The sequence below is a fragment of the Piliocolobus tephrosceles genome, chromosome 13, assembly GCF_002776525.5.
Source record: "Piliocolobus tephrosceles isolate RC106 chromosome 13, ASM277652v3, whole genome shotgun sequence".
In the NCBI taxonomy this organism is placed as follows: domain Eukaryota; kingdom Metazoa; phylum Chordata; class Mammalia; order Primates; family Cercopithecidae; genus Piliocolobus; species Piliocolobus tephrosceles.
In genome coordinates, this window is record NC_045446.1 from 56,355,200 (window position 1) to 56,380,663 (window position 25,464).

The following is a 25,464-nucleotide window of genomic DNA, read 5'->3' on the forward strand; positions in this document are numbered from 1 at the left end:
TTTCAGGCACCCCAATCAGACATAGATTTGGTCTTTTTACATAATCCCATGCTTCTTGCAGGCTTTGTTCCTTTCTTTTTCTTCTTTTTTCTTTTGGTTTCTCTTCTCGCTTCATTTCATTCATTTGATCCTCAATCGCTAATACTCTTTCTTCCAGTTGATCGATCAGTTACTGAAGCTTGTTCATTTGTCACGTATTTCTCGTGTCATGGTTTTCATCTCTGTCAGTTCATTTATGGCCTTCTCTGCATTAATTATTCTAGTTATCAATTCTTCCACTCTTTTTTCAAGATTTTTAGTTTCTTTGCACTGGGTACGTAATTCCTCCTTTAGCTCTGAAAAGTTTGATGGACTGAAGCCTTCTTCTCTCATCTCGTCAAAGTCATTCTCCGTCCAGCTTTGATCCACTGCTGGCGATGAGCTGTGTTCCTTTGCAGGGGGAGATGCGCTCTTATTTTTTGAATTTCCAGCTTTTCTGCCCTGCTTTTTTCCCATCTTTGTGGTTTTATCTGCCTCTGGTCTTTGATGATGATGATGATGTACTGATGGGGTTTTGGTGTAGGTGTCCTTCCTGTTTGTTAGTTTTCCTTCTAACAGTCAGGACCCTCAGCTGTAGGTCTGTTGGAGATTGCTTAAGGTCCACTCTAGACCCTGTTTGCTTGGGTATCAGCAACAGAGGCTGCAGAAGATAGAATATTGCTGAACAACGAGTGTACCTGTCTGATTCTTGCTTTGGGTGCTTCCTCTCAGGGGTGTACTCCACCGTGTGAGGTGTGGGGTGTCGGTCTGCCCCTAGTGGGGGTGTCTCCCAGTTAAGCTACTCAGGGGTCAGGGACCCACTTGAGCAGGCAGTCTTTCCGTTCTCAGATCTCAACCTCTGTGTTGGGAGATCCAGTGCTCTCTTCAAAGCTGTCAGACAGAGTCGTTTGCGTCTGCAGAGGTTTCTGCTGCTGTTTTTCCTCCATGTTATTAACACAGATTATTCTTTTAACAGCCAGTGCTGTTTCAAGCTTTGGAGTCTTTGTAAATACCATGTGCTCTGCCTATTCTTTCCCACATTCTCTATCTATAAATCCCTATTCAGACATCCAGATCTGGCCTTAATATTTCTTCTCCAGGGGCATTCTTTAGACAGAGGCTTCCCCCTTCTGTAACTCCATGGCATTTGGGACCATTAGCACTTATCACATGATACTGTAATGATAACTATTTGTGAGCTTCTTGGGGATAAAGACTGTGTCTTTACCTTTTTGTTTCTCTAGTATCCACTGTGATATCTTGTACATAATAGATAATACTTTTCAATGAATAAATTAATGATTATGACTGTGATTGTATATGTGATATAAAACATTTTAAACATCCCTAGATACATAATTTGATCTCTCTCTCTTATATATATATATAATGTCAGAAAATGTACCTTGTGATGGAGCTTTGTGAGGATGGAGAACTCAAAGAAATTCTGGACAGGAAAGGACATTTCTCAGAGAATGAGACAAGGTGGATCATTCAAAGTCTCGCATCAGCTATAGCATATCTTCACAATAATGGTAAGAAGAGGGTTATCCAGCTCATTGACTCCATGAATACTGATGTCACTTTTGTTTAAGGGTAGTTGTATTCCAGATTCATAGTCATAAATAACACCTGCTAATATAGAAGATTTAATTTTTTAGTTAAAAAATGGTTTCCTTTTTAACTTTCTTTGTAGATATGTTTTAATTAGAAACAAGGCAGGTATACAATACATTTGTATATGAACGAAGATGAAATTATGAACATTTTTTATTCAACAGTTTGAAGAGCAGCTAATGTTACAAAATCAAAGGTAGACAAATCAATGGTAAAGGTTAAGTTCCCAAAAACATCTGTTAATCATAACATTAGAATCTGTATGTTCTAGGCATTTTTTTTTGTCTTTTTAGACTTTATTTTAGAGCAGTTTTAGATTCACAGTAAAACTGAGCAGAAGGTAGAGAGATTTTCTATATACTCCCCTGCTCCCACACATGCACAACCTGCCCACTATCAGAATTCCCCACTAGAGTGATATATTGCATTGACATATCATTGTCACCCAAAGTGAGCTTATATTAGGATTCACTCTTGGGGTTTTGACAAATGTGTAATGTCATTTATCCACCATTATAGTATCATACAGAGTGGTTTCATGGTACTTTATAAACTACGTTTAAAAATAATTCGAATCGCCTTACTGTTCTTAGGTGTCACTGCTGCTGCTCCTCCCCCCACTTTTTTCCCTTCAAGGTTAGTTTGGCTTACATGTGGCTTTAGAACCTTCTCATTTTACAGATGAACAAAAACTTTGTTCCAGAGAAGTACAGTGACATGGTTTGGTGTGCCAGAGCTGGTACTGGAACCCAGGGATTCATTCAGCAGATAGTTCCCGAGCACCTCCTGCACTGAGATTGGTCCTGAATTACAAAGATTAAAAGACAAGGCCCCTGCCCTCCAAGGAACTTGGGCTGGTGGGAGATTGAGTATTGAAAACAAGTTGTAATTCAGTGTGATAATCTCCCCAATGGAAAGCCATATAAAGCACAAGGATTACAGGAATCTAGGTTACCTCATTTGGCTTGGAAAGTCAGGAAAGAATTCACTGAAGGGGCAGTGTTTGATCTGAGGAATACAAACTCAGAAAAAAATAAAAAAGGCAGGACTTCCAGGCAGAGGGAAATGATTTTTTCAAGGGCTTAATATTAGGCTATTGTCAGTCCTTCCCTATTAAGCTATAAATTCGTATAATTCCAAACAAAATCTTAGCAACATTTTTCATGGAACTTGATAAGATTATTCTCAAATGGGTAAAAAGTAGCCAACAATGAGAAAGAAAAACAATGGAGGCAGCAGGGAGCTCTGCCCTGGCAAGTATAAAAGCATAATGATATGTTTGTTTAAGCTGTGTGATATTTATGTAAAAAGAGACAAGAAGAGCAATGGAAACAATAAAAATTCCAAAAACAAAGCCTAGGAATTGTGTAAGGGAGCTATAAATGACTAGGTATAATTGCCAGTTCAGGACTCATTCAATACATTCCCCTGGCAATTATGTGTATAACTTTTTTTTTTTTTTTTTTTTTTTGAGACAGAGTCTTGCTCTGTAACCCAGACTGGAGCGCAGTGACGCTCACTGCATTCTGTGCCTCCCAGGCTCACGCTCTTCTCCTGCCTCAGCCTCCTGAGTAGCTGGGACTACAGGTGCCCGCCACCATGCCTGGCTAATTTTTTGTATTTTTAGTAGAGACGGGGTTTCACCATGTTAGCCAGGATGGTCTCGATCTCCTGACCTCGTGATCCACCTGCCTCAGCCTCCCAAAGTGCTGGGATTACAGGCGTGAGCCACCACGCCTGGCCATGTATAACTGTTTAAGTCTAGGGAAATGACTGCAATGGATATGAACTGAATTAATTATTTTCAAAGGAAGTATTTGGTATGTGGTTGTTTGTATATACATAAAAATTGTACCTGAGCTCTGACATGTTCAACTGGAGATTTTATGTCTCAAGGGTTTTTGTTTGTTTGGTTTTTATTTTACTACATAAAGAGTAGGAAAATGTGTGTTGATATTGTAGAAAAATATACTGAAATAAGTATAGTTTGTATATATGTAACCAAGTTACAGTGCGTTAAAATGTTTATGCTGACAGTAACGTATGCATAGAAGTAAAGAAGTAATCCTCTATTTGAAGACCTAAGGATGTGGGAAACCTGACTGGGTTTGTGACTAAGATGATCTCCCTCCTCCTGGGAATACTTAAGCCTGGGTAGGATCCTCCTTCACACTCCCCAGGCCACTCATCTTGAGGAGCAGCCAGTTGGGGTCACAGGGAAATAGGTAGAGGTGAGGGAGTCAAAGAAAATGGCTCCTTAAGGTTAGAAATGTGGAGGAAGGGTTTATAAATAAGAGAATAGAACAGGACAGACTATGCTTGGCCCTCGAATTTTTCAACAGTGGATATTAATTTGTCAAATATATTTATTCTATATGTGTCTCTCCTGTTTTTCTGTTATTTCATTTGACTTGTGGTTTATTTTCTTGGTAGATATTGTACATAGAGATCTGAAACTGGAAAATATAATGGTTAAAAGCAGCCTTATTGATGATAACAATGAAATAAACTTAAACATAAAGGTAAGATTAGCAATGGTGGTAAATATTTGCCTATAAACAGTTTGATAGCAAAGTGGCAAAGTACATCCTCTTTTTAGATGCATTTTGCTAGCTTTTGAACAGCCAGAAAATAAGTGGCTTGTGTTAAAAAATAAAAATTTCACAAGAGGTTGTAACTGACAAGAATAATTTTGCAAGTTAAATAGAGTTATTGAATGTGTTTTTAAAGTACATATTCATTTGAATAATTCTAAATCATTAGTTAATAGCAAGCAAACAGATACTCTGAATTCTAATTAATTTCAAAATTATGCCTGGTAATTTGATGTAAATGTGTTACAGATATAGAGAAAAGCATACCTTGCCTGTGCTTTTAATACTAAATTAATTCTTAAGTCTGTATTTCTTATTGAAAATTTTCCTGTGTATTAATATTTATGTCCTCAGTACAATTAATGTGCCAAGTGTTTATTCTTGAAGATTTTATTCAAATTAAGTGTTCCCTAATGTCAAATAAATTCTAGGATACATTATTTAGCACCATTATAGTGGCTGCTTTCAAAATGTATAAATGTGTTAATTTAGGAATAAAATGTTATCTGTGAGTAACTCACTCTGTTGCAGAAGCTAAGTCCTATGTAATAGAAATAGGTTTAACAGCATTGTTGGTTTACCCAAGTAAATGTTCTTGAACAGTTCCATTGTAAACTCTATGAAGGCAGGGATTGTGCATGTCTTATTCACTTAGTACCTGAAGTAGTGCCTGGAACATGGTATGTGTTCACTTAACATTTGGTGAATGAAGGAGTAGATGCTCTCCAAATAACTAAGTTGGATTGTGAAACCTTTTGTATATTTCGTGTGTCTGGATGGATTTTCCGTAGAGAAAGATAGGTATCATATGCTCCAAATGAGATATATATGAAAACTAATGGAGAAATTGATTCATCTATTTAGAAAAATAGTGATATCACATGTAAATAGGAGCATTTTCTTACTCCATAAGGCACTGGAAACTTTGCATTCATTGTCTCTGGACAAAGAGCCTATATTTGGTTACTTAATAAACGTATCTGTTTTTCTGCTTTCAGTCTAAGGGTGTTCCAACTTGGGAGATAATTCCAAAGGCACATACTGAATATTTAATAACTAAATGTTTAATGACCAAGATTTAGAACTGAGCATAAGGCCTACAGTTGTAGCACTAGGCCACCAGTGTCTTTGTAGTTAATACTTTGTTGTTGTGATTTTTTTCCTGTTAATATGCTTGTCGTAGTTTTTAATAGTGTAGTAATTGTTTTAATTAGTATACTCTAGAAACACAAAGGAAATAATAGTAAAGAAAAGATAGTGTTTACCAATTATAAATAATTATAAAAAAGGGGAGTTTCAGTGAGTGCTGATAGGGATAATTATTTGCATTTGTAACAGTGCTTTAAACTGGAATATAACTTGATTATCAGAAACATAGATAATATGTTAAAGCCAGAATGTATTTTACAATGAAAGAACTTTAAAAAACAAAACAAAACTTTTTTATATGAAAAAAGTTAAATGCCTCAAAATACAACTTCCCATGTTAGACTGGTAAATTTAATCAGACGGCAAGAACTGTTAAATCATGGTATTCTCTCAAGATTTGAGAATGCAAGCTTCTCTTTACCCAGTTTCTTCTCTATACAGAGAGGTGGGTGGGGAAGGAAAAGCAAAATTTTTATTAATCATTCAATTAAAGTCCCCAAGAACCCCAGAATTCAATGCAAGTTCAATGTGAAGTCTTATCTTCAGAATGAGTGAGCTCTAGGACAGGAAAACAGGTGACTGTGCTTGAATTTCTTCTCCGAGGTGACTGATTTTGGCTTAGCGGTGAAGAAGCAAAGTAGGAGTGAAGCCATGCTGCAGGCCACATGTGGGACTCCTATCTATATGGGTAAGTTAGTAGACTTAAAATGAATTTTTGTTTTGAGACAGGATCATGCGCTGTTGCCCAGGCTGGAGTGCAGTGGCATGATCTTGGCTCACTGCAACCTTGACCTGGGCTCAGGCCATCCTCCCACCTCAGCCTCTCAAGTAGCTAGGACCACAGGTGTATGCCACCACACCTGGATAATTATTATTTTTGTTTTTAAGAGAGAGTAGCCTCACTGTGTTGCCCAGGATGGTCTCAAACTCCTGGACTCACGCGATCCCTCCAGCCTCTGCTTTCCCAAGTGTTGGGATTATAGGTGTGAGACACTGCACCAGACTTGATTCTTTTATATGTAAAAAAGTAGAACAACCAGTACGGATTACAGCTTGAACAATTTGATTTTGCCATCATGATATAATGACCCATGATTTAGGCTACTTTTTCTTTTCTTAGGTCAAGCAATTTCTCTTGTTTTAGTATTTTACTTACAGTTCCTACCTGTAAAAATTTTTAAAAATTTTGTTGTTTCTCTGGGCTCTTCTTAAAGTTGTTTATATCTCTTAATCATACCTCAAACTTAATTATTACTTTTGTTAACTCATGTTAAAATCATGTACATGTTTTTCTTCTTTGCTTTTTTTTTTTTTTTTTCTGAAACGGAGTCTTGTTCTGTTGCCCACGCTGGAGTGCAGTGGTGCAGTTTGGGTTCACTGCAACCTCCACCTCCTGGGTTGAAGTAATTCTCATGCCTCAGCCTCCAGAGTAGCTGGGATTACAGGCACCTGCCACCATGCCTGGCTAATTTTTGTATTTTTAGTAGAGACAATTTTTGCCATGTTGGCAAGGCTGGCCTCAAACTCTTGACTTCAAGTGATTCGCCTGCCTTGGCCTCCCAGTGTTGAGATTACAGGCGTAAGCCACCATGCCCAGCCCTCTTGCATTTTTTTTAATCCAGTTTAATCACCATCAAACAGTTTTTCATGGAGTACTGATTAAATATATTTTGTAAAGAAAGCAGCCTGTTTTTCTAAATGTGAGTTTTAACAGCTTTATTGAAGTTTAATTTAAATACCATAAAATATATTTGTGCATCCTTTACAATGTAAGATATATTTTTGTTTTACAATAAAAATACAGTGATTTTTCATACATCCACAGAGTTGTGCAACCATCACCACAATCCAGTTTCAAAACAAATCTACTCCAAAAAGTTCCCTCAGCCTGTTTATACTCAATCTTATTCCTATCCCAGCCCCAGATAGCCACTAATCTCTCTAGATTTGCCTTTTTGTCTCTGTAAATGTGCCTTTTTTTTTTTTTTTTTGGCCTTTTCTGGACATTTCATATAAATGGAATCATACAACATGTAGTCTTTTACATTTGGCTTGCTTTCACTTGGCATGTTTTTGAGGTACGTTCATGTTATGGCATGTATCTGTAGTCTGCTCCTATATATTGCTGAATAGTTGTCCATTGCGTGGATATAACACAGTTTGTTTATCTGCTTACCAGCTGATGCACATGTGGATTTTTACCAGTTTGTGGCTATTATGAATAATGCTGCTATGAACATTCATGTACAGGTCTTTGTGAGGATATGTGGTTTCATTTAGAAGTGTTTTTAGAATTAGCTACCTAAGAGTGAAATTGTTGGATCATATGTTCAGTTTATGTTTAACTTTTAATGAAATTGCCAAACTCTTTTACAAAATGACCATTACCTTCCCACCAGCAATTTGTGAGGGTTCCAGTTTCTCCATATCTTCGACAATTCTTGATATTACCTATTTTTAAATTATACCATTCTAGTCCCTAGGACTAGTATCTTAGGAAGTGGTATCCTTTTGTAGGAAGTGGTATCTTATTGTGATTTTTAATTTGTGTTTTCCTAATGATTAATGATACTGAGCATCTTTCATGTGCTTACTAGTCATTCATGTATCTTTTCTGGTGAAGTGTCTATTTAAATCTGTACCTATTGAGATAATCGTATTTTTCTCTTTAAATTTATTAATGAAGTAATTACAGTAATAGATTTTAGAATGCTGAACCATCCTTGCACATTTAAATTCAACCTCATATGGTTTAATATACTACAGTATTCAATTTGTCACCACTTTTATTTAGGAGCTTTGACTGTAGCTTTTCTTCTTTTGTGCTTCCTTTGTCTTTTCTGATGTTAGGGTTATGCTGACCTCATTTAAAAAATAATTTTTTAACTTCTTATATGATTATGAACTTTTAAAATTATTATACTTTAAGTTCTGGGATACATATGCAGAATGTGAAGGTTTGTTACATAGGTATACATGTGCCATGGTGGTTTCCTGCACCCATCAACCCGTCATCTACATTAGGTATTTCTCCTAATGCTATCCCTCCTCTAGCCCCCAACCCCCACACAGTCCCCAGTGTGTGATGTTCCCCTTCCTGTGTCCATGTGTTCTCATTGTTCAGCTCCCACTTATGAGTGAGAACATGCAGTGTTTGGTTTTCTGTTCCTGTGTTCACTTTGCTGAGAATGATGGTTTTCAGCTTCATCCATGTCCCTGCAAAGGACATGAACTCATCCTTTTTTATGGCTGCATAGTATTCCATGGTGTATATGTGCCACATTTTCTTTATCCAGTCTGTCATTGATGGGCATTTGGGTTGGTTCCAAGTCTTTGCTATTGTGAACCATGCCATAGTAAACATAAGTGTGCATATGTCTTTATAGCAGACTGATTTATAATCCTTTGGGTATATACCCAGTAATGGGATTGCTGGATCAAATGATATTTCTGGTTCTAGATCCTTGAGGAATCACCACACTGTCTTCCACAATGGTTGAACTAATTTACACTCCTACCAACAGTGTAAAAGTATTTCTATTTCTCCACATCCTCTCCAGCATCTGTTGTTTCCTGACTGTTTAATGATCGCCATTGTTACTGGTGTGAGATGGTATCTCATTATGGTTATGATTTGCATTTCTCTAATGACCAGTGATGATGAGCATTTTTTTTTCACATGTTTGTTGGCTGCATAAATGTCTTCTTTTGAAAAGTGTCTGTTCATATCCTTTGCCCACTTTGGAGATGGGGTTGTTCTTTTCTTGTAAATTTAAGTTCTTTGTAGATTCTGGATATTAGCCCTTTGTTAGATGGATAGATTGCAAAAATTTTCTCCCATTCTGTAGGTTGCCTGTTCACTCTAATGATAGTTTCTTTGTGCAGAAGCTCTTTAGTTTAATAGATCCCATTTGTCAAATTTGGCTTTTGTTGCCATTGCTTTTGGTGTTTTAGTAATGAAGTCTTTGCCCATGCCTATGTCCTGAATGGTGTTGCCTAGGTTTTCTTCCAGGGTTTTTATGGTTTTAGGTCTTACGTTTAAGTCTTTAATCCATCTTGAGTTAATTTTTGTATAAGGTGTAAGGAAGGAGTCCATTTTCAGTTTTCTGCATATGGCTAGCCAGTTTTCCCAACACCATTTATTAAATAGGGAATCCTTTTCCTATTGTTTGTTTCTGTCAGGTTTGTCAAAGATCAGATGGTTGTAGATGTGTGGGGTTATTTCTGAGGCCTCTGTTCTGTTCCATTGATCTATATATCTGTTTTGGTACCAGTACCATGCTCTTTTGGTTATTGTAGCCTTGTAGTATAGTTTGAAGTCAGGTAGCATGATGCCTCCAGCTTTGCAGAACCAAAGGAGATAGGGACAGGAAAAACCCTTCATACAATCAATGAATCCAGGAACTGGTTTTTTGAAAAGATTAACAAAATAGATAGGCTGCTAGCCAGACTGATAAAGAAAAAAGAGAGAAGAATCAAATAGACACAATAAGAAATGATAAAGGGGATATCAGCACTGATCCCACAGAAATACAAACTACCATCAGAGAATACTATAAACACCTCTACACAAATAAACTAGAAAATCTTGAAGAAATGGATAAATTTCTAGACACATACGCCCTCCCAAGACTAAACCAGGAAGAAGTCAAATCCCTAAATAGACCAGTAACAAATTCTGAAATTGAGGCAATAATTAATAGCCTACCAACCAAAAAAAGCCCAGGACCAGACAGATTCACAGCCGAATTCTACCAGAGGTACAAAGAGGAGCTGGTACCATTCCTTCTGAAACTATTCCAAACAATAGAAAAAGAGAGAATCTTCCCTAACTCATTTTATGAGGCCAGCATCATCCTGATACCAAAACCTGGCAGAGACACAACAAAAAAAGAAAATTTCAGCCCAGTATCCCTGATGAACAGCGATGCAAAAATCCTCAATAAAATACTGGCAAAGTGAATCCAGCAGTATATCAAAAAGCTTATCCACCACAATCAAGTCAGCTTCAACCCTGGGATGCAAGGCTGGTTCAACATAACGCAGATCAGTAAATGTAATCCATCACATAAATAGAAGCAATGACAAAAACCACATGATTATCTCAATAGATGCAGAAAAGGCCTTCGATAAAATTCAGCACCCCTTCATGCTAAAAACTCTGAATAAACTAGGTGTTGATGGAACGTATCTCAAAAGTGCTATTTATGACATACCCACAGCCAATATCATACTGAATGGGCAAAGGCTGGAAGCATTCCCTTTGAAAACCTGCACAAGACAGGGATGCCCTCTCTTACCACTCCTATTCAACATAGTATTGGAAGTTCTGGCCAGGGCAGTCAGGCAAGAGAAATAAATAAAGGGTATTCAAATAGGAAGAGAGGAAGTCAAATTGTCCCTGTTTGCAGATGACGTGATTGTATATTTAGAAAACCCCATCGTCTAAGCCCCACATCTCCTTAAGCTGATAAGCAACTTCAGCAAAGTCTCAGGATACAAAATCAGTGTGCAAAAATGACAAGCATTCCTATATACCAATAATAGACAATCAGGGAGCCAAATCATGAGTGAACTCCCATTCACAATTGCTACAAAGAGAATCAAATATCTAGGAATCCAACTTACAAGGGATGTGAAGGACCTCTTCAAGGAGAACTACAAACCACTACTAAATGAAATAAAAGAAGACACAAACAAATGGAAGAACATTCCATGCGCATGGATAGGAAGAATCAATATTGTGAAAATGGCCATACTGTCCAAAGTAATTTATAGATTCCATGCTATCCCCATCAAGCTACCATTGGCTTTCTTCACAGAATTAGAAAAAACTACTTTAAATTTCATATGGAACCATAAAATGAACCTTTTAGATGCTAAAAATTATCTAATAACAGTTTGAAATTTCCTCTTAAATTTTTTGGTTCTGCTACTTTTGAGGGGATAAAGTTTCTATTATATTTTCAATTTATACTAAATTATCCAAGTTTTCTACATTTTCTTGAATCATTTTGATAATTTATGTTTTTCTAGAAAATTGCTTCTTTTATTGAGATTTTAAGATTCACTGGCATAAATATGCATATTATGTTTACTTGTAATTTTCATATTCTCTTGTGTACCTGCAGTTATATTCTCCTATAACTTCAATATGCACATATTATCTGCTTTTATCACAGTTTCTATATATATATATATATAAAATAGGAATTATGTCACTCATTTCTAAAAAATTTTTTGAGGACCTACTTCGTGTCAGACATTGTTCTAGGTATTAAAAATACAACAGTGAACAAAACATAAAAATGTTTTGCCTTCATAGAACTTAACATTCTTGTGGCACAAACATTAAACAAGATTTTTATAAATCTGATGTTTTAGAGCAAAGTGCTGAGTACCAAAAAAATAGGAAGGGTGATAGGAAGTGTTTAGATGACAATAATTTTTTTTATCAGGTTGACATGATAAGTAAATGAGAAAATATATGTAAAGTGCTTACAGTGTCTAGCACTTAGGCCTGAATTTTAGCTCTTTGTAATAATACTAATAATTTTATCTAAATCAAATTTGTTAGTGGTTAGGACAGTTAATAAATAATAAGTAAAGCTCCCAATGGGCTTTTCAAGAACCAGTTCATATCTAATTGTTATTTGGTTTGCTTTTTCATTAATTTCTGCTTTTACTTTTCTGAATTCCTTCTTTGTGCTTTATTTTGGTTTGTTTGTTTATTTTATTTTATTTTTTTGAGACAGGGCCTCCCTCTGTTGCTTAGGCTGGAGTGCAATGCTGCAGTCACGGCTTACTGCAGCCTCAGCCTCCTAGGTTCAAGTGTTCCTCCCACCTCAGCCTCCCCAGGATCCAGGAGCACAGGCATGTGCCACCATTCCCAGATAACTTTTTTCTTTTTAATTTTTAGCAGAGACAAGGTCTCACTATGTTGCCCCAGCTGATCTCAAACTACTGGATTCAAGTGATCCTCCTGCGTTGGCCTGCCAAAGTGCTGGGATTATAGACATGAGCCACTGTGGCTGGTGGTTTGTTTTTTATTATAACTTCCTAAGTTGAATACATACTTATTATCGGGCTTATTTTCTATGAAATTCATTGAAGATTGTATATTTTCCTCTGAGTACCTTGACTCTTTTTTTTGTCATACAGTGTTGTAAGTGTGATTCATTTCTTGATATACTGTAATTTTAATTTTAGTCTTCTTTAATTGAAAAAGTATTTAGAAGTGTTTTTAGAATTTTTACAGGTGGTTGAGATGTGTTTGAAACTCATGAGAATGCATGTTAGTTGTCCTAGCCTTTTGGTTTATCTGTCTGGTTTTCTTTATTGTGGTAGGTGATTGCGTCTTAAAGGTTTTTAACTTTTAGGAATTTTCTTTGCGACCGAACACATGATCAGCTTTTGCAAATGATGCATTGGATATTTTAAAAATATGTATGTATACCTGGTGTGCTGAGCATAAAAATTTCTCTGTGTGCTTATTAAATCAAATGTGATTTTTTTGTGATTCAGATCTTCCATATTGTTGGTGTATCTTTGCTTGCCACTTCTGTTGATCGCTAAGAGAGTCATTCACCAAGATAGGTCTTTGACACATTGTTTTTGTACTTTTAGTAGATTTTAAAAAATCAACTTTTTAGGAATATAATTTACTTGCAATAAGATGCACAAATTTTAAGTTTTGACAAATGCATGCACTTGTGTAATCACTACTCCATCATGTTCAAGTCATAGAACATTTCTATCACCCCAGAAAGTTCCTTTGTGTCCCTTTCAGTCAATCCCCCACCCATAACCACTGATGATTTCTATTGCCACAGCTCAGTTTTGCATATCTAGAAGTTTATCTAAATTGAATCATACAGTACATACTCTTTTGTGTTTGTCTTCTTCTTTTGTCGTACGCCATGATTTTGAGACTTATCCGTGTTGTTGTATCAGTAGTTTATTCATTTTTATTACTGAAAAGTATACCTAATTCATTGCTTTTTTTGTCTGCTAGATGCATAAAGTTTTGAAATTGTTTTATCTTATTTGGGAAAAGGCTACTTTTGATTCTGTTCATATTCCCCTGTTGGCAAAAGACATCTGGTCTGTAGTTACATGGGGAAAATATATTCAAGCACCCTGAGTTTTATGCCTCCTTATTAGTTGTCTACACTGATAACAAGTGAGAGAACGAGAGAGAAGACAGATGGTTTGTGGAGCTTTGCTGACTTCCTAAATGGCTTCTTGGCAGTTACTCTGGCCTCTGCATCCCTATGAGGGCTGGGATGATGGTGCAAATTGAAATGCCCCTGATAATTAAGATGACTCTGAAAGAGCCAGGAATTCCTGTCCCCTGCTGTGTGCTGCACCAGTGTGGAAATCCTTCATTGAATCCAGTCACAGAATTTGCCCTTGTCATAGATGTGTGGCCATAGAGTAACTGGAACTTTAAAAATTCCATATTTAAAGATTTTAAGTAGAGTTAACGAATACAAATAGCAGCTTAAAGGAAAATATTAGTTAATTTTCAATTATTCGGAGACAGATTGCTCAGTGTTAGTCATCTATACCTTCTTTCTTCTGTTTAATCTTTTGACCCCTTTTTGTTGCCTTTCATTTCTTTAACACTAGGCAGAGGAAAAAGGAGAAAATGAAATTCCATTTGTTTTAGTAGTTATCAAAAAGTGTGTGTGTGTGTGTGTGTGTGTGTGTGTGTGTGTGTGTGTGTAGGTGGGAGAGATTGAAACTTTCCTAAAATAAAAACGCTCCTTTTGCATAGGAGGCACTCTGCAGCTGTGTAACTTTAGGCAAGTCACTTAATATATCTGAAACTTAGTTTCCTCATTGGCAAAGGGAGTCAAATGCTTACATACCTATCTCACAGAATTCTTAACATACTTTATACAAGTAACAATTTATGCAAAAGTACTTTATAAATTTTAAAGTTCTATTGAAATATATACATATATTTTATTTTTTCTGCTTATAATTACTTTCTTTTTATTTTTTCTTTAAGATATCTGATTCCTAGCTGTAGAGGTACAATAGACATGTTCCTGCAATGTCATTTGTGACTTTTTAAAAAGGCAGCCAGCTGAGTGTAGTGTCTCATGCCAGTAATCCCAGCTATTCAGGAGGCTGAGGTGGGAGGATCACTTAAGGCCAGGAGTTTGAGACCAGCCTGAGCAACACAGCAAGACCCCATCTCTAAAATAATTTTTAAAAAACGATTAGCCAGGCATGACGGTATGCACCTGTAGTTCTAGCTACTCAGGAGGCTGAGGCGGGAGGATACCTTGAACCTAATAGTTTGAGGCTGCAGTGAACTATGATCATGCCACTGCACTCCAGCCTGGACAATAGAGTGAGACCCTATCTCAAAAAATGTATATAAATATATACACACACACACACACACATGCACGCGCACGCACGCACATACACACACATTTAGTATAGTCTATGACTTGTGACTAGTTGGCTTTTTGATCCAGTTTTATAGGAGCTCTCTCTTTGTCTTGGCTTTCTTATTTGAAAATGCAGAAAATAGTTCATATTCTTTTATAGGAGTGATGCTATTATTATTTTTCTAAAGTGATTTATAACCATGTACCTTAGTTTTTCTGTGAATCCAGATTTCCACATATTGGGCTTGCATTATGTTACATCTACTTAAGGCATATAATTTAATTCTATTTTGTGGAAAGGGCTGGGATATTGTTGTCTTCTACTATAACTACACAATCTTTGCAAAATCATTTCTTAACAATTTAAAGAAATAAAGGGTAGTACATTTAGTTATACAGTTTACACCATTGTTCCATTAGAAGCTAAATGATAGGAGTGAGGATACAGTGACATCAATTGTTAAGGCCTGTGCATTATTCATTTAACATCTGCTGCTGGTTTTCTTTTCCCTATGGAAGAATAAATTACAGCACATCAGCACATTTTTCATGCTTTGTGTTTAAGCATTTAAAAGACATTTATTGTATTATTAATGTTATTTTATTTCTGCTTGCTTGGCAGCCCCTGAAGTTATCAATGCCCACGACTATAGCCAGCAGTGTGACATTTGGAGCATAGGTGTCATAATGTACATGTTGTAAGTAGCCTGCTAAATGTACACTTTGAGATGAGTGGATAGTTTCTAACAGTAGAATGATATAGACTTTAAATTAAAACTAATATATATTTTTAAAAAGTGATTTAAAAACCAATTGGGAGATCATTCTAAAAGCGCTCTTATTAGTTGTCAGGTATACATCCCTTAGGTGTTTTTTAATACTGTAAATTTATAACTTTCAGCTTTGGTTTTCATTGATCTATAAATGCAACAATATGATCTGAGCAAAATGAAAAATCTTAACACCTCCCATATCCCTTGCTACAAACCAGAAGCTTCATGAAGTTCGCTTATAGCTTATCAGGTATAGGCAGGTACTGTGGCCTGGCACTGGTTCTGCCCATACAGGCAGAGCATAGGTGGGAGTGGATACTAACTAGGCAGAGGGTCACTCAGGATCTAGGGAGTATTCTACAGTTCCCAGTTCCCTTAATGCTGCTGTAGCCTTCAGTCATTCTTGTTCTTCCTTCTCTTTCATTCTCAAGATTCAGTCAAACTCCATGTCCTGCTCATTTTTCCTTTGAAATATCCTTACCTATTCTTTGATTTCTCTTCACCTGTATCTTTTCTCCTTATGATTCCTTTTCTAGACTATTGCAGGGTCTTTCTGACTGTTCTCCCTACTTCTGGTCACCCTCCCCGGTCTGTCCTTCATGTTGCTGCCAGGGGTGTCCTTTCAAATCACAAATCTGATCATACTGCTTTCCTGATTAAAAGCCTTTGATATATATATACACACATGTATACATATTTGTATACAGATAAGTATCAGAGCATCCTGGCATGGCATGGCATGGCATGGCACAGCAGGTCTTTCATGACCTGACTCCAGCATGCCTTTCCAGTTTGGGGCTAGATATGTATTCCTGTGCACCTACACTGTGCTGTGATGATTCCAGGTCACATTTCAATACTCGGACACACCCTGTGTTGCATGCCTCTGGGGTGTGTATGGGTATGTGTGTAGTCTTTTTCTTTATAAGCTTCTTTCCTGGGTAGACTCAGCTCAAACATTAAAGCCTTCTATTTCTCTACTCCTACTTTACCCCACCATAGCAGAGTTCCTACATTTATTATGTATATACTTTCTCATGCTCCACAAAAGATTTTAAGGTAGCATGCAAAACAGTAATGTTGAAAGAAAAAATAATAAAATAGGAACATTTAACCAGGAAGGTTTGCATATGTGTAAATCTGATAGAATTCATTGTTCCCTTTTATGTAGTCTCATAAAGCTTTTAAAAACTATGTTATAATATTATATATATTGTATCTTTTTTCCTTGTTCCAAATTCCATGGAGGACAGAGACCTTAGATTATTCATCTTTGCATTCCTGGTATGTGGTATAAGAGACATACATTCAGTGCTCAGTATGTTTGTTAAATTGAATTAAAGTGAATTTTCTAAGAGGTGTTCTGAAAAGTTAGTGACCATTGCTCTGCCTGTTGGTGAATGTGAACATTTTTATGTTGATGCAACATTGGTTTTATGGTCATATTGAAGATTTCACTATGCACTACCTCTTCCAGATCATTTCTAAATATTGACATCACAGTAGTTACATTTTCACAGTTCTGTGAAATGGAATACACAGGCAGTAGAAATTGGATGATGTGATTGTAGCTGTAACTCAGCTGGTCAACACACATTGTTGCTTAGATTACATAAAGTATAAAAGTATTCAAAAAGTTTTTGATCATTTTGAGCTGATTAAAATCATGGTGCAAAAATTCTGAGCCTTAGTCTTTAATTAAAATATAGCTTTTAAATTAGTCTTTATACTCTCAAGGCTTTATCGAAAGCATGAGTCAAACATCCTACATATAATCTAATATTATGCAATTCATATAGTGTTTGCTGCCTTCTTAGTTTGAACTTGGTGTTAAGGAAAGTGAATGTATTATATCTTAACTATCTTTCTCTTTCTTAGAAATATAATTTTAATTTTTCTGCTTCAGAGTGTGACTGCATACCATCATAATGACATTGTCTTTTCTTTACAGTAGACTCTTACTTAGCTAATCAGTGCCTATTCATTAATCTGTCTGAGCCCACTGGTGTTATAATTTCCTTCACCAAGAGCACAAACATTACCTTCTCCAGGGGGTTTATTTGCTTGTTTTTCAGTGACTTCTGATTCATTTCTATTTAATCAGATAATGCTAACATACTTAATCAAGGTGAAATTAGCATAAGTAAATATTCTTTGTAGTTACTGTCCTCTGCTGTTTTGATTTCTATGAATGCAACAAAATAGTAGGAAGACTTTAAGAGACATTTTTCATTTCTTGGATTCCCTTTTCTGGATGTGGAGGAAATTGCTGTCATAAAATTTTGTATGCTGCTGATTAACCAACCATTAGATACATTTTTATGTAAGTAAAATTGCAAAGAACAGAAAAAAGTGAACTTTTTAAGATGTAGCCCTTAAGCTATAGTTGCATGCTAGTCAGGCAATGCAGAGGCAGCTAAGAAATTGGTGAATGTGCATATCACTGGTTGATAACAGGCTGAATGAAGTAGGCCTTTGCTGGTCTGCACTATTATAATATATAGTAATTGTCCAGAAGGCCATTTTTCTGGCTATTTTGTTTTCCATAGCTTTTTAATTGCATTTTAAAACTAAATATCTAGGCGAATAGGATGAGACAGAGGAAATCAGAATGAGCTAGAGAGATAAAAAGTATTAAAATAAGAGTTTGCAGAACAATATGATACTGATAAATACTTAGTAAGAACCTATTGGTAAATGAAAAAGCTCTATTGTCCAGTCTAGTTTGATAAACCACTAGGATGAAAGCAACTTTTCTCCCCACAAAAGTCATCATAATCATCATTATTACTATGAAAAATACAAATTTTGACTTATTCAGAAAATGTTCATGAGTTAGATTTTTAAATAATTAAAAATATAAAGGAAATTAGTAAAAATGTAACTGTTAAAAGACATAGAGATTAGTATACTTATATACAGTGTAGACCAGCAGTTTGGGAAGTATAATGAAATTACACCATTTTATTCGTTCATCAATGAAGTATAAAAATATATTCCTGAGAGTTGAAGAATAGGCACAGAGTTGCCCCTGTGATGAATCTAATTTCATCTGTCTGGTTGTCTTTGGACAAATCTGGTTGTTGTCTTAGGATTGCCCTCAGATGTTGGAGTTGACAGTAATGAGGATGGCTGACATTTGTTGATATTGTATTATGAAGAATTGAAGTCAGCTTTTAAGCTTGTTCTTGTAGTTTTGACCTAGACCACTTATTGAAGTAATAGCTTTATAGGCTTGCCATGTTCTGTTAAGAGTCTAAAGATACCTTGTTTCTGTATTACAAGCCCATGTTTACTTTATACACACTACTCATGGTTTTACTGATGTTGGTCATTATGTGTACTCAGCTTTCACCCTTTCAGGCCAAAGGGTCAAATTATTATCTGATTTTTCCACATTCAGACCCTTTTCATTTCATATACAATTTTTGAAGAGTTGTGTCAATGGTAATGGCTTTTTGGCTTTGACTCAGATCCTGTAGAAATTCCCAGGGTTAGGGCTGGGCGCATTGGTGCATGCCTGTAATCCCAGCATTTTGGGAGGCCAAGGCAGGTAGATCACTTGAGGTCAGAAGTTGGAGGCCAGCCTGGTCAACATGGTGAAACCCTATCTCTACTAAAAATACAAAAATTAGCCGGACATGGTGGTGCATGCCTGTAATCCCTGCTACTCGGGAGGCTGAGGCAAGAGAATGACTTGAATCCAGGAGGTAGAGGTTGCAGTGAGCCGAGATTACACCACTGCACTCCAGCCTGGGAGACAGAGTGAGACTCCATCTCAAAAAATAAAAAGAAATTCTCAGGGTTAGTCTTGGTTTATTTTTATTATTGCTAACATTTGTATAGTATTTTACTATGGATAAAAGCCTTAGCTGGTCATTAGACTTTGGTAACTAATTAGACCCTGATAACTCATTGTATTTTTCAGTTGAGTCAGTTTGCATTATGTACCTTAAGGTATTACCTTCCTGTTGCTCACTCTCAAAGTGTATCTCCTTCATTAGCTACGACTATTATTGTACACTTACACTCACCTTCCTGTATTTTAGCCCCATTTAAGCTTAGTGTTTCCCCACCTGCAAGAGCTTTGGGTCATTGCTAATCTGGAGGTTTCAGTGTATACTTGCATACTTCCTCTACCAGATCCTTTCTCTAAATATTGAAATAAGAGCCTAGCACTGATCTTGGAAAACCCTGTTGCTTCCATTTTTACTTCCAGGCAGGTACCCATCTCTTCCTATCCTTTCCTTAAATACGAAGCAGCACTACTTCCAAGTCCTATGGAAACTTAATTTTAATAGCCTTATTTTTGTTATTTAAAAAATTTAAACAAAGTGATTGCTTTTGTTGCAGATTTTGTGGAGAACCACCCTTTTTGGCAAGCTCAGAAGAGAAGCTTTTTGAGTTAATAAGAAAAGGAGAACTACATTTTGAAAATCCAGTCTGGAATTCCATAAGTGATTGTGGTAAGTATAAGTGTGTTATTATTTACTAAAGCTCATATAAGTAACATAAGAAAGTTGGCCAGTGGTTAAAATGTTTTAAATCTCTGTTTCGTCATTAAATTTACTTGTGGAAATGAACACTATTTACTTGTGGAAATAGAAATATCTTCACTGTGATTGTTCATCATCAAAACTTTCAAAACCGGAAAATACGTAGTAAAAGTTAAAGAGGAAATTTGCTGATCATCTAGCTAATGTTTACTATAGACCATTAAACTAGGTAATCCAGGCAATAAAACTTCACTTTAGGCTTTAAACTATATTTATTAGGCATTTATACTGATGATTTTTATTGTATACGTGACATCTTTCTTTCCTGTTATACAGACCTAATCCTAAAAAATTGTAAAGTGTATGCTATTAATTGTAGTTAAAATAAATAAGATTTTTCAGGATTTTTTTCTTATTTTTAGCTAAAAGTGTTTTGAAACAACTTATGAAAGTAGATCCTGCTCACAGAATCACAGCTAAGGAACTACTAGATAACCAGTGGTTAACAGTAAGTTACAATATTACTTCTTTCTTTCTGACATGCCACCATTGCTCATTTCTTTTTATTTTGTCTTGGAATTTTCTGTATAATCTTAAAACAGTCAGTTAGTTTGATTTTCTGTCAAATTAAAAAACATTGAGTCTTGACAAATTTCTGAAAATGAGCATTTTCAAACTGTTAGAACTGTTGTCACAGTTGTTTATATATATTTATAGAGGTTTAAATGATCTTTGTTCAGTGTCATGAAAGTATCATGTCCAATAGAACAGAGCTGAAAAATGTCCAATATTATAGCTCTGGAAAGTTGAAACAGTCTATATAGTTCAGTGATGTAAAACACTGGAACCACTCACCTCTCTTTCAACTCTTGGGGTATAGAAAATCTTTGGGGACTCAGAAAAGCCATGATCTCCAAACAGTGGCAGTCTCCTGGTTTGGAATTTTATTTATTTACATATTGCTTTCTGCCGTTAGACTAAATTCTTCAAGCACAGACCTTGTGTCTTACTGATCTTCGTATCCCTACATCCAAACATTACCTGGTCACAAGAGGAACCTTGGAAAAGGCTACTGCTTGTCCCTCAATATTTATTCTTCTCCTTCTATAATAATAAGGATCCTGACTTTTAGTTGGAAACATTGCTGTCCAGTTAAAAGACTCTTCCCCAGTGTTCTTTGCTAGTTATCGTGATGGTCGGTGAGATGCAGGTGGAAGTGGGTGCAATTTCTGGGAAGTGTCCTTAAATAGAGCTGGTGTGGCATTTCTCATGCACTTCCTCTTTCCTGGTAGATGCAGATGTGAGTTTGAGTAGCCATATTAGATTATAAAGTGGAATCTGGAAATGGCAGAGCAACAAGATGCAAGGAACCATAATAGTAGCTCACAGAGCTGCCATGTCACCCTTCACTACCTACCTCCAGAATTTTTTATATGAGTGAGAAACAGACTTCTGTCATCTTTAAAATACCCTATAGTGTGCAGCTGGACCTAATTTCGATTAATACAATCCTCAAACAATTGCTGAATGAGTGAATGATTCAGTAAGTGGATAGGTCTGTAGATATCTCAGAAATTTTTCTGAGAACTGAGATTAGAAATTATTAGAGCCATATGGGAATATTACTAGAGAGTATTCATCTATTAAAAATTGTAGATCTATTATTTGCTAGATACTGTGTTAGGTATTGGGGATACATGATATAATTACATTTAAAATGTAAATTAGCATATGATAATTTTTTTTTTTTGAGACGGAGTCTCGCTCTGTCGTCAGGCTGGAGTGCAGTGGCACAATCTCGGCTCCTGGATTCAAGCGATTCTCCTGCCTCAGCCTCCTTAGTAGCTGGGACTAAAGGCACATACCACCACACCCAGCACATTTTTGTATTTTTTGTTTTGTATTTTATTTTGTATTTTGTATTTTTAGTAGACACGGGGTTTCACCATGTTGGCCAGGATGGTCTCAATCTCTTGGCCTTGTGATCTGCCCGGCTTGGCCTCCCAAAGTGCTGGGATTACAGGTGTGAGCCACCATGCCCGGCCGATAACATTCTTAAAAGATCATTCTGACTATTTGAGTGGGGAATGGCTTGGAAATAGAGAATTAGATAGATGTTGAAGTAGTACTGTTGAGAGATAATAGTGACTTGGATAGAATAGAGATGAAGAGAAAAACGTGAGTTATATTTTAGAGGCATAATTGATAGAATTTGATGATGGATTAGATGAAGAATGAGGATAAGAGAGGAAATAAGGATGACATCTAGATTTTATTCAAATAACTGGTTCGATGTTGGTGCCATTTACTGAGATATGGAAGACTGTAGGAGAAATAGATTTCTTTCTGGGACAGGGATGGTGAATCAAGAGTTCTGTATTAGATAGGATCAGTTTGCAATGCTTATGTGGCATCCAAGTGGCGATATCAAACAGATAATTGAATATATGAGTTTGAAACTGGAAAGATTTAAGATGGAGATATAAATTTGAGAATCATAAGTATACAAACACCACATAAAGCCATTGGACTGAAGAGATAAATAAGGAAGAAAATACAGATAGAGAGAAGAGGCCCCAGCAACATGTCTTTAGGCACTAAAACATTAAGAACCTCGGATCAGTTTAGATACATAAATATATAGTGATATCACTCTTCTTTTAAATTACCTAATTTTCCTTTGGCAATTTCTAATCATTGCTTTAAATAACATTTTTTTTCTTTAAGGGCTAAAAATAGTCTTCACCCAAGAATGAATTCTATTTGCCCTCTTCTATGAATGTGTTGCTCTCTCAAAGGATTCTGTGCAATAATTATTTCTGGCCTAAAGTAATTGTGCAAATGAGTTAGCAGCTAGATCACTGCAAAACTATATTGAGTAGGTTTGTAGTACAGCAAAATAAACTGTAAAACAGATGGTGTGCCTTAGAAATTTATCTCTTTTCAGCATCACACAACATTCGGGTTGGGCCATTTAATTATTTGTTTTCTAATTAGCACAACTTTATTTCTGGTTTTGGTCATTTTTCTAGTAGTCTCCATTTTTGAGCCTCTGTAACATTTGTCTCTATGAAGTCTTTGCCAAATGGATAGAGAAGTGACAGATATTGTGTGCTATATCGGATTGTCCTAAGGAATTCAGTGGATGAAATTTAGAATACTGGCATTTTACAAACTTCTAAAAGGCAAAACTCTTCTTAACCACTTGAAGTCTTACTTTCTATGATTCATATCCTCTGTTTGAAGTAATCTAAGGAAAACATGATAGTTCTCTCAGCGTCCTGCTGCTTTATAACCAGAGCTTACCTTCTGCAATACCTAACACATAGTAACATTTTTCTATAAAAAGTTTCTGTGGTTTAGCCTATGTACTGTGCATTTTGAAATATGGTAATTATCTGAAAAGTGTTCTAAGAAAAATAACTATTTCTCTTGTACATTTAAGGGAATGGAATTTCAAATAAACACATACATATTGTCATCTTGATTTAAAAAGTCAGAGGTTAGATGTAAGGAAAAATACCCAAGAAATGACTTTCTTGCAAAGAAAGAGTTTGACTCTAATGGCCGGGAGTATGCTGGTTCTTTTCTTTCATTCATTTCTTCCTTGTTTCCTTTTACTGTCAGCTGTAGTTCAGGAGTTAATTGCTTCTTATTAGGTAATTGCCTTGGTATTCCTTCAAAGTCTCCTGGTGACAAATAACACCAAGAATTTACATTTTAAACAAGTTTCCCAGGTATTTCTTCTGCCCACTTATGTTTAAAAGCCACTGCTATAAATTAAGGAAGCCAGTTTTTTTTTTTTTTTTTTTTTTTTTTTTTTATGTCTTGCCAAAATGTAGTTTGAGCTTTAATGATACTCAAACATTAATTCCTTCAACACATTGTGTGTGCACACACGGGTGCGCCTACCAGGTACCAGGTGCTAGGTATAAAATATAGTTAAAGCCACATAAGACATGGTCTCTGACATAAGGAACTTACAATTTAGTAAGGAAAACAGCCTATGTATAAGATTCAGTGCAAGGAAGAAAATGATAAATGACATAAGAAATTACAAAATGACCAGAGGTATGGAGGCAAGCAAGTGTGAAGTCCGAAAGTTTAATTTGACTGGCAGATAAGAAGCTTGAAGGAAAGAAGTGAGAAATGAGACCAGAAAAGGAAAGAAAACTGTGAGACTAAGAAAGAAAAGAAAATCATGAGTGGACTTGAATCCAGGTTGCAATTTTAACTTCATTCCATAGGTAGTAAAGAACAGTTGTATGCTCTTTGAAATGAAATAAATTATTAATATCGTTAAAGTGCATCAGTCTTGCCAGGTGGCTTATTTTAAATAGGACATCAATCACTCAAATGTCTATATTGATTGTAGCAAGTATCATTTTATTTAATCCATCAGGTACTAGAGAGGTACAAAGATGAATAAAACAGTTCCTCTCCTTGAGTAATTAATTTACCACAAGTAAGTCTATACTTTGCTTTATAGTCACAACCTTGCAAAAGCACTTTGTAATCAAGGTGTAGGGACTAATTTCAGAACAGTCTTTCCTAATGTATGAACAGGGCCTTTGTTCATTAATTTACGTATTGTTGTTTGGGTTTTGATCATTAGCTTTTGACCTTTAGCTTTAACATATATATATAAGAGGATGGAAACTTTCTGATACCTAACTAATTGTTGGCTGTTATTTTTTCCTTCTGTATATTTTCATCCTAAATATGTTAACTCTTACTTTATTTTACTATATGTAGTTATTCATACATTCTGAATTAATCTTATGTATATGAATACATTTTTGAGTCTCTAATGAAGCTTTCCATAAAAATTACGTTAAGGAGGCCAGGCACGGTGGTTCACGTTTGTAATACCAGCACTTTGGGAGGCCGAGGTGGGTGGATCACAAGGTCAGGAGTTTGAGATCGGCCTGGCCAATATGGTAAACCCCATCTTTACTAAAAATACAAAAATTAGCCTGGCATGGTAGTGGGTGCTTCTAGTACCAGCTACTTGGGAGGCTGAGGCAGGAGAATCGCTTGAACCCAGGAGGTGGAGGTTGCAGTGAGCCAAGATCGCACCACTGCACTCCAACCTGGGCGACAAAGCAAGATTCCATCTCAAAAAAAAAAAAAAAAAAAAAAAATTATGTTAAGGAAAAGCTCATGAGCCAGGACACTTGGGGATTTACTCAATATTCAATTATTGGTATATACTCAATAATTCAACAAATATTTATTAGATAACTACTATGTGCTTTGGAGGACACAAGGATCAGTCTGGCATGGTCCCTGCCCACAGGTTGCCCACAGCCTAATAAAGGGTTTAAAACAAAAGCACTGGCAGAGAATGATAGAACCACAAGGACATAAATGTACTATAACAACTACTACTAAATTTCCAAGAAGAGAG

At 36.0% G+C, this 25,464-nt stretch overlaps 1 protein-coding gene across 1 annotated transcript in view; it reads left to right on the top strand.

Moving 5' to 3' along the window:
- Positions 1-25,464, top strand: part of STK33 (serine/threonine kinase 33) — a 217,579-nt gene that overhangs the window by 157,642 nt on the left and 34,473 nt on the right. The window contains 6 exon segments of the mRNA XM_026454003.1: positions 1,370-1,553; positions 4,069-4,157; positions 5,982-6,066; positions 15,408-15,483; positions 19,912-20,024; positions 20,477-20,562. Coding sequence (XP_026309788.1) covers positions 1,370-1,553; positions 4,069-4,157; positions 5,982-6,066; positions 15,408-15,483; positions 19,912-20,024; positions 20,477-20,562 — 633 coding nt within the window.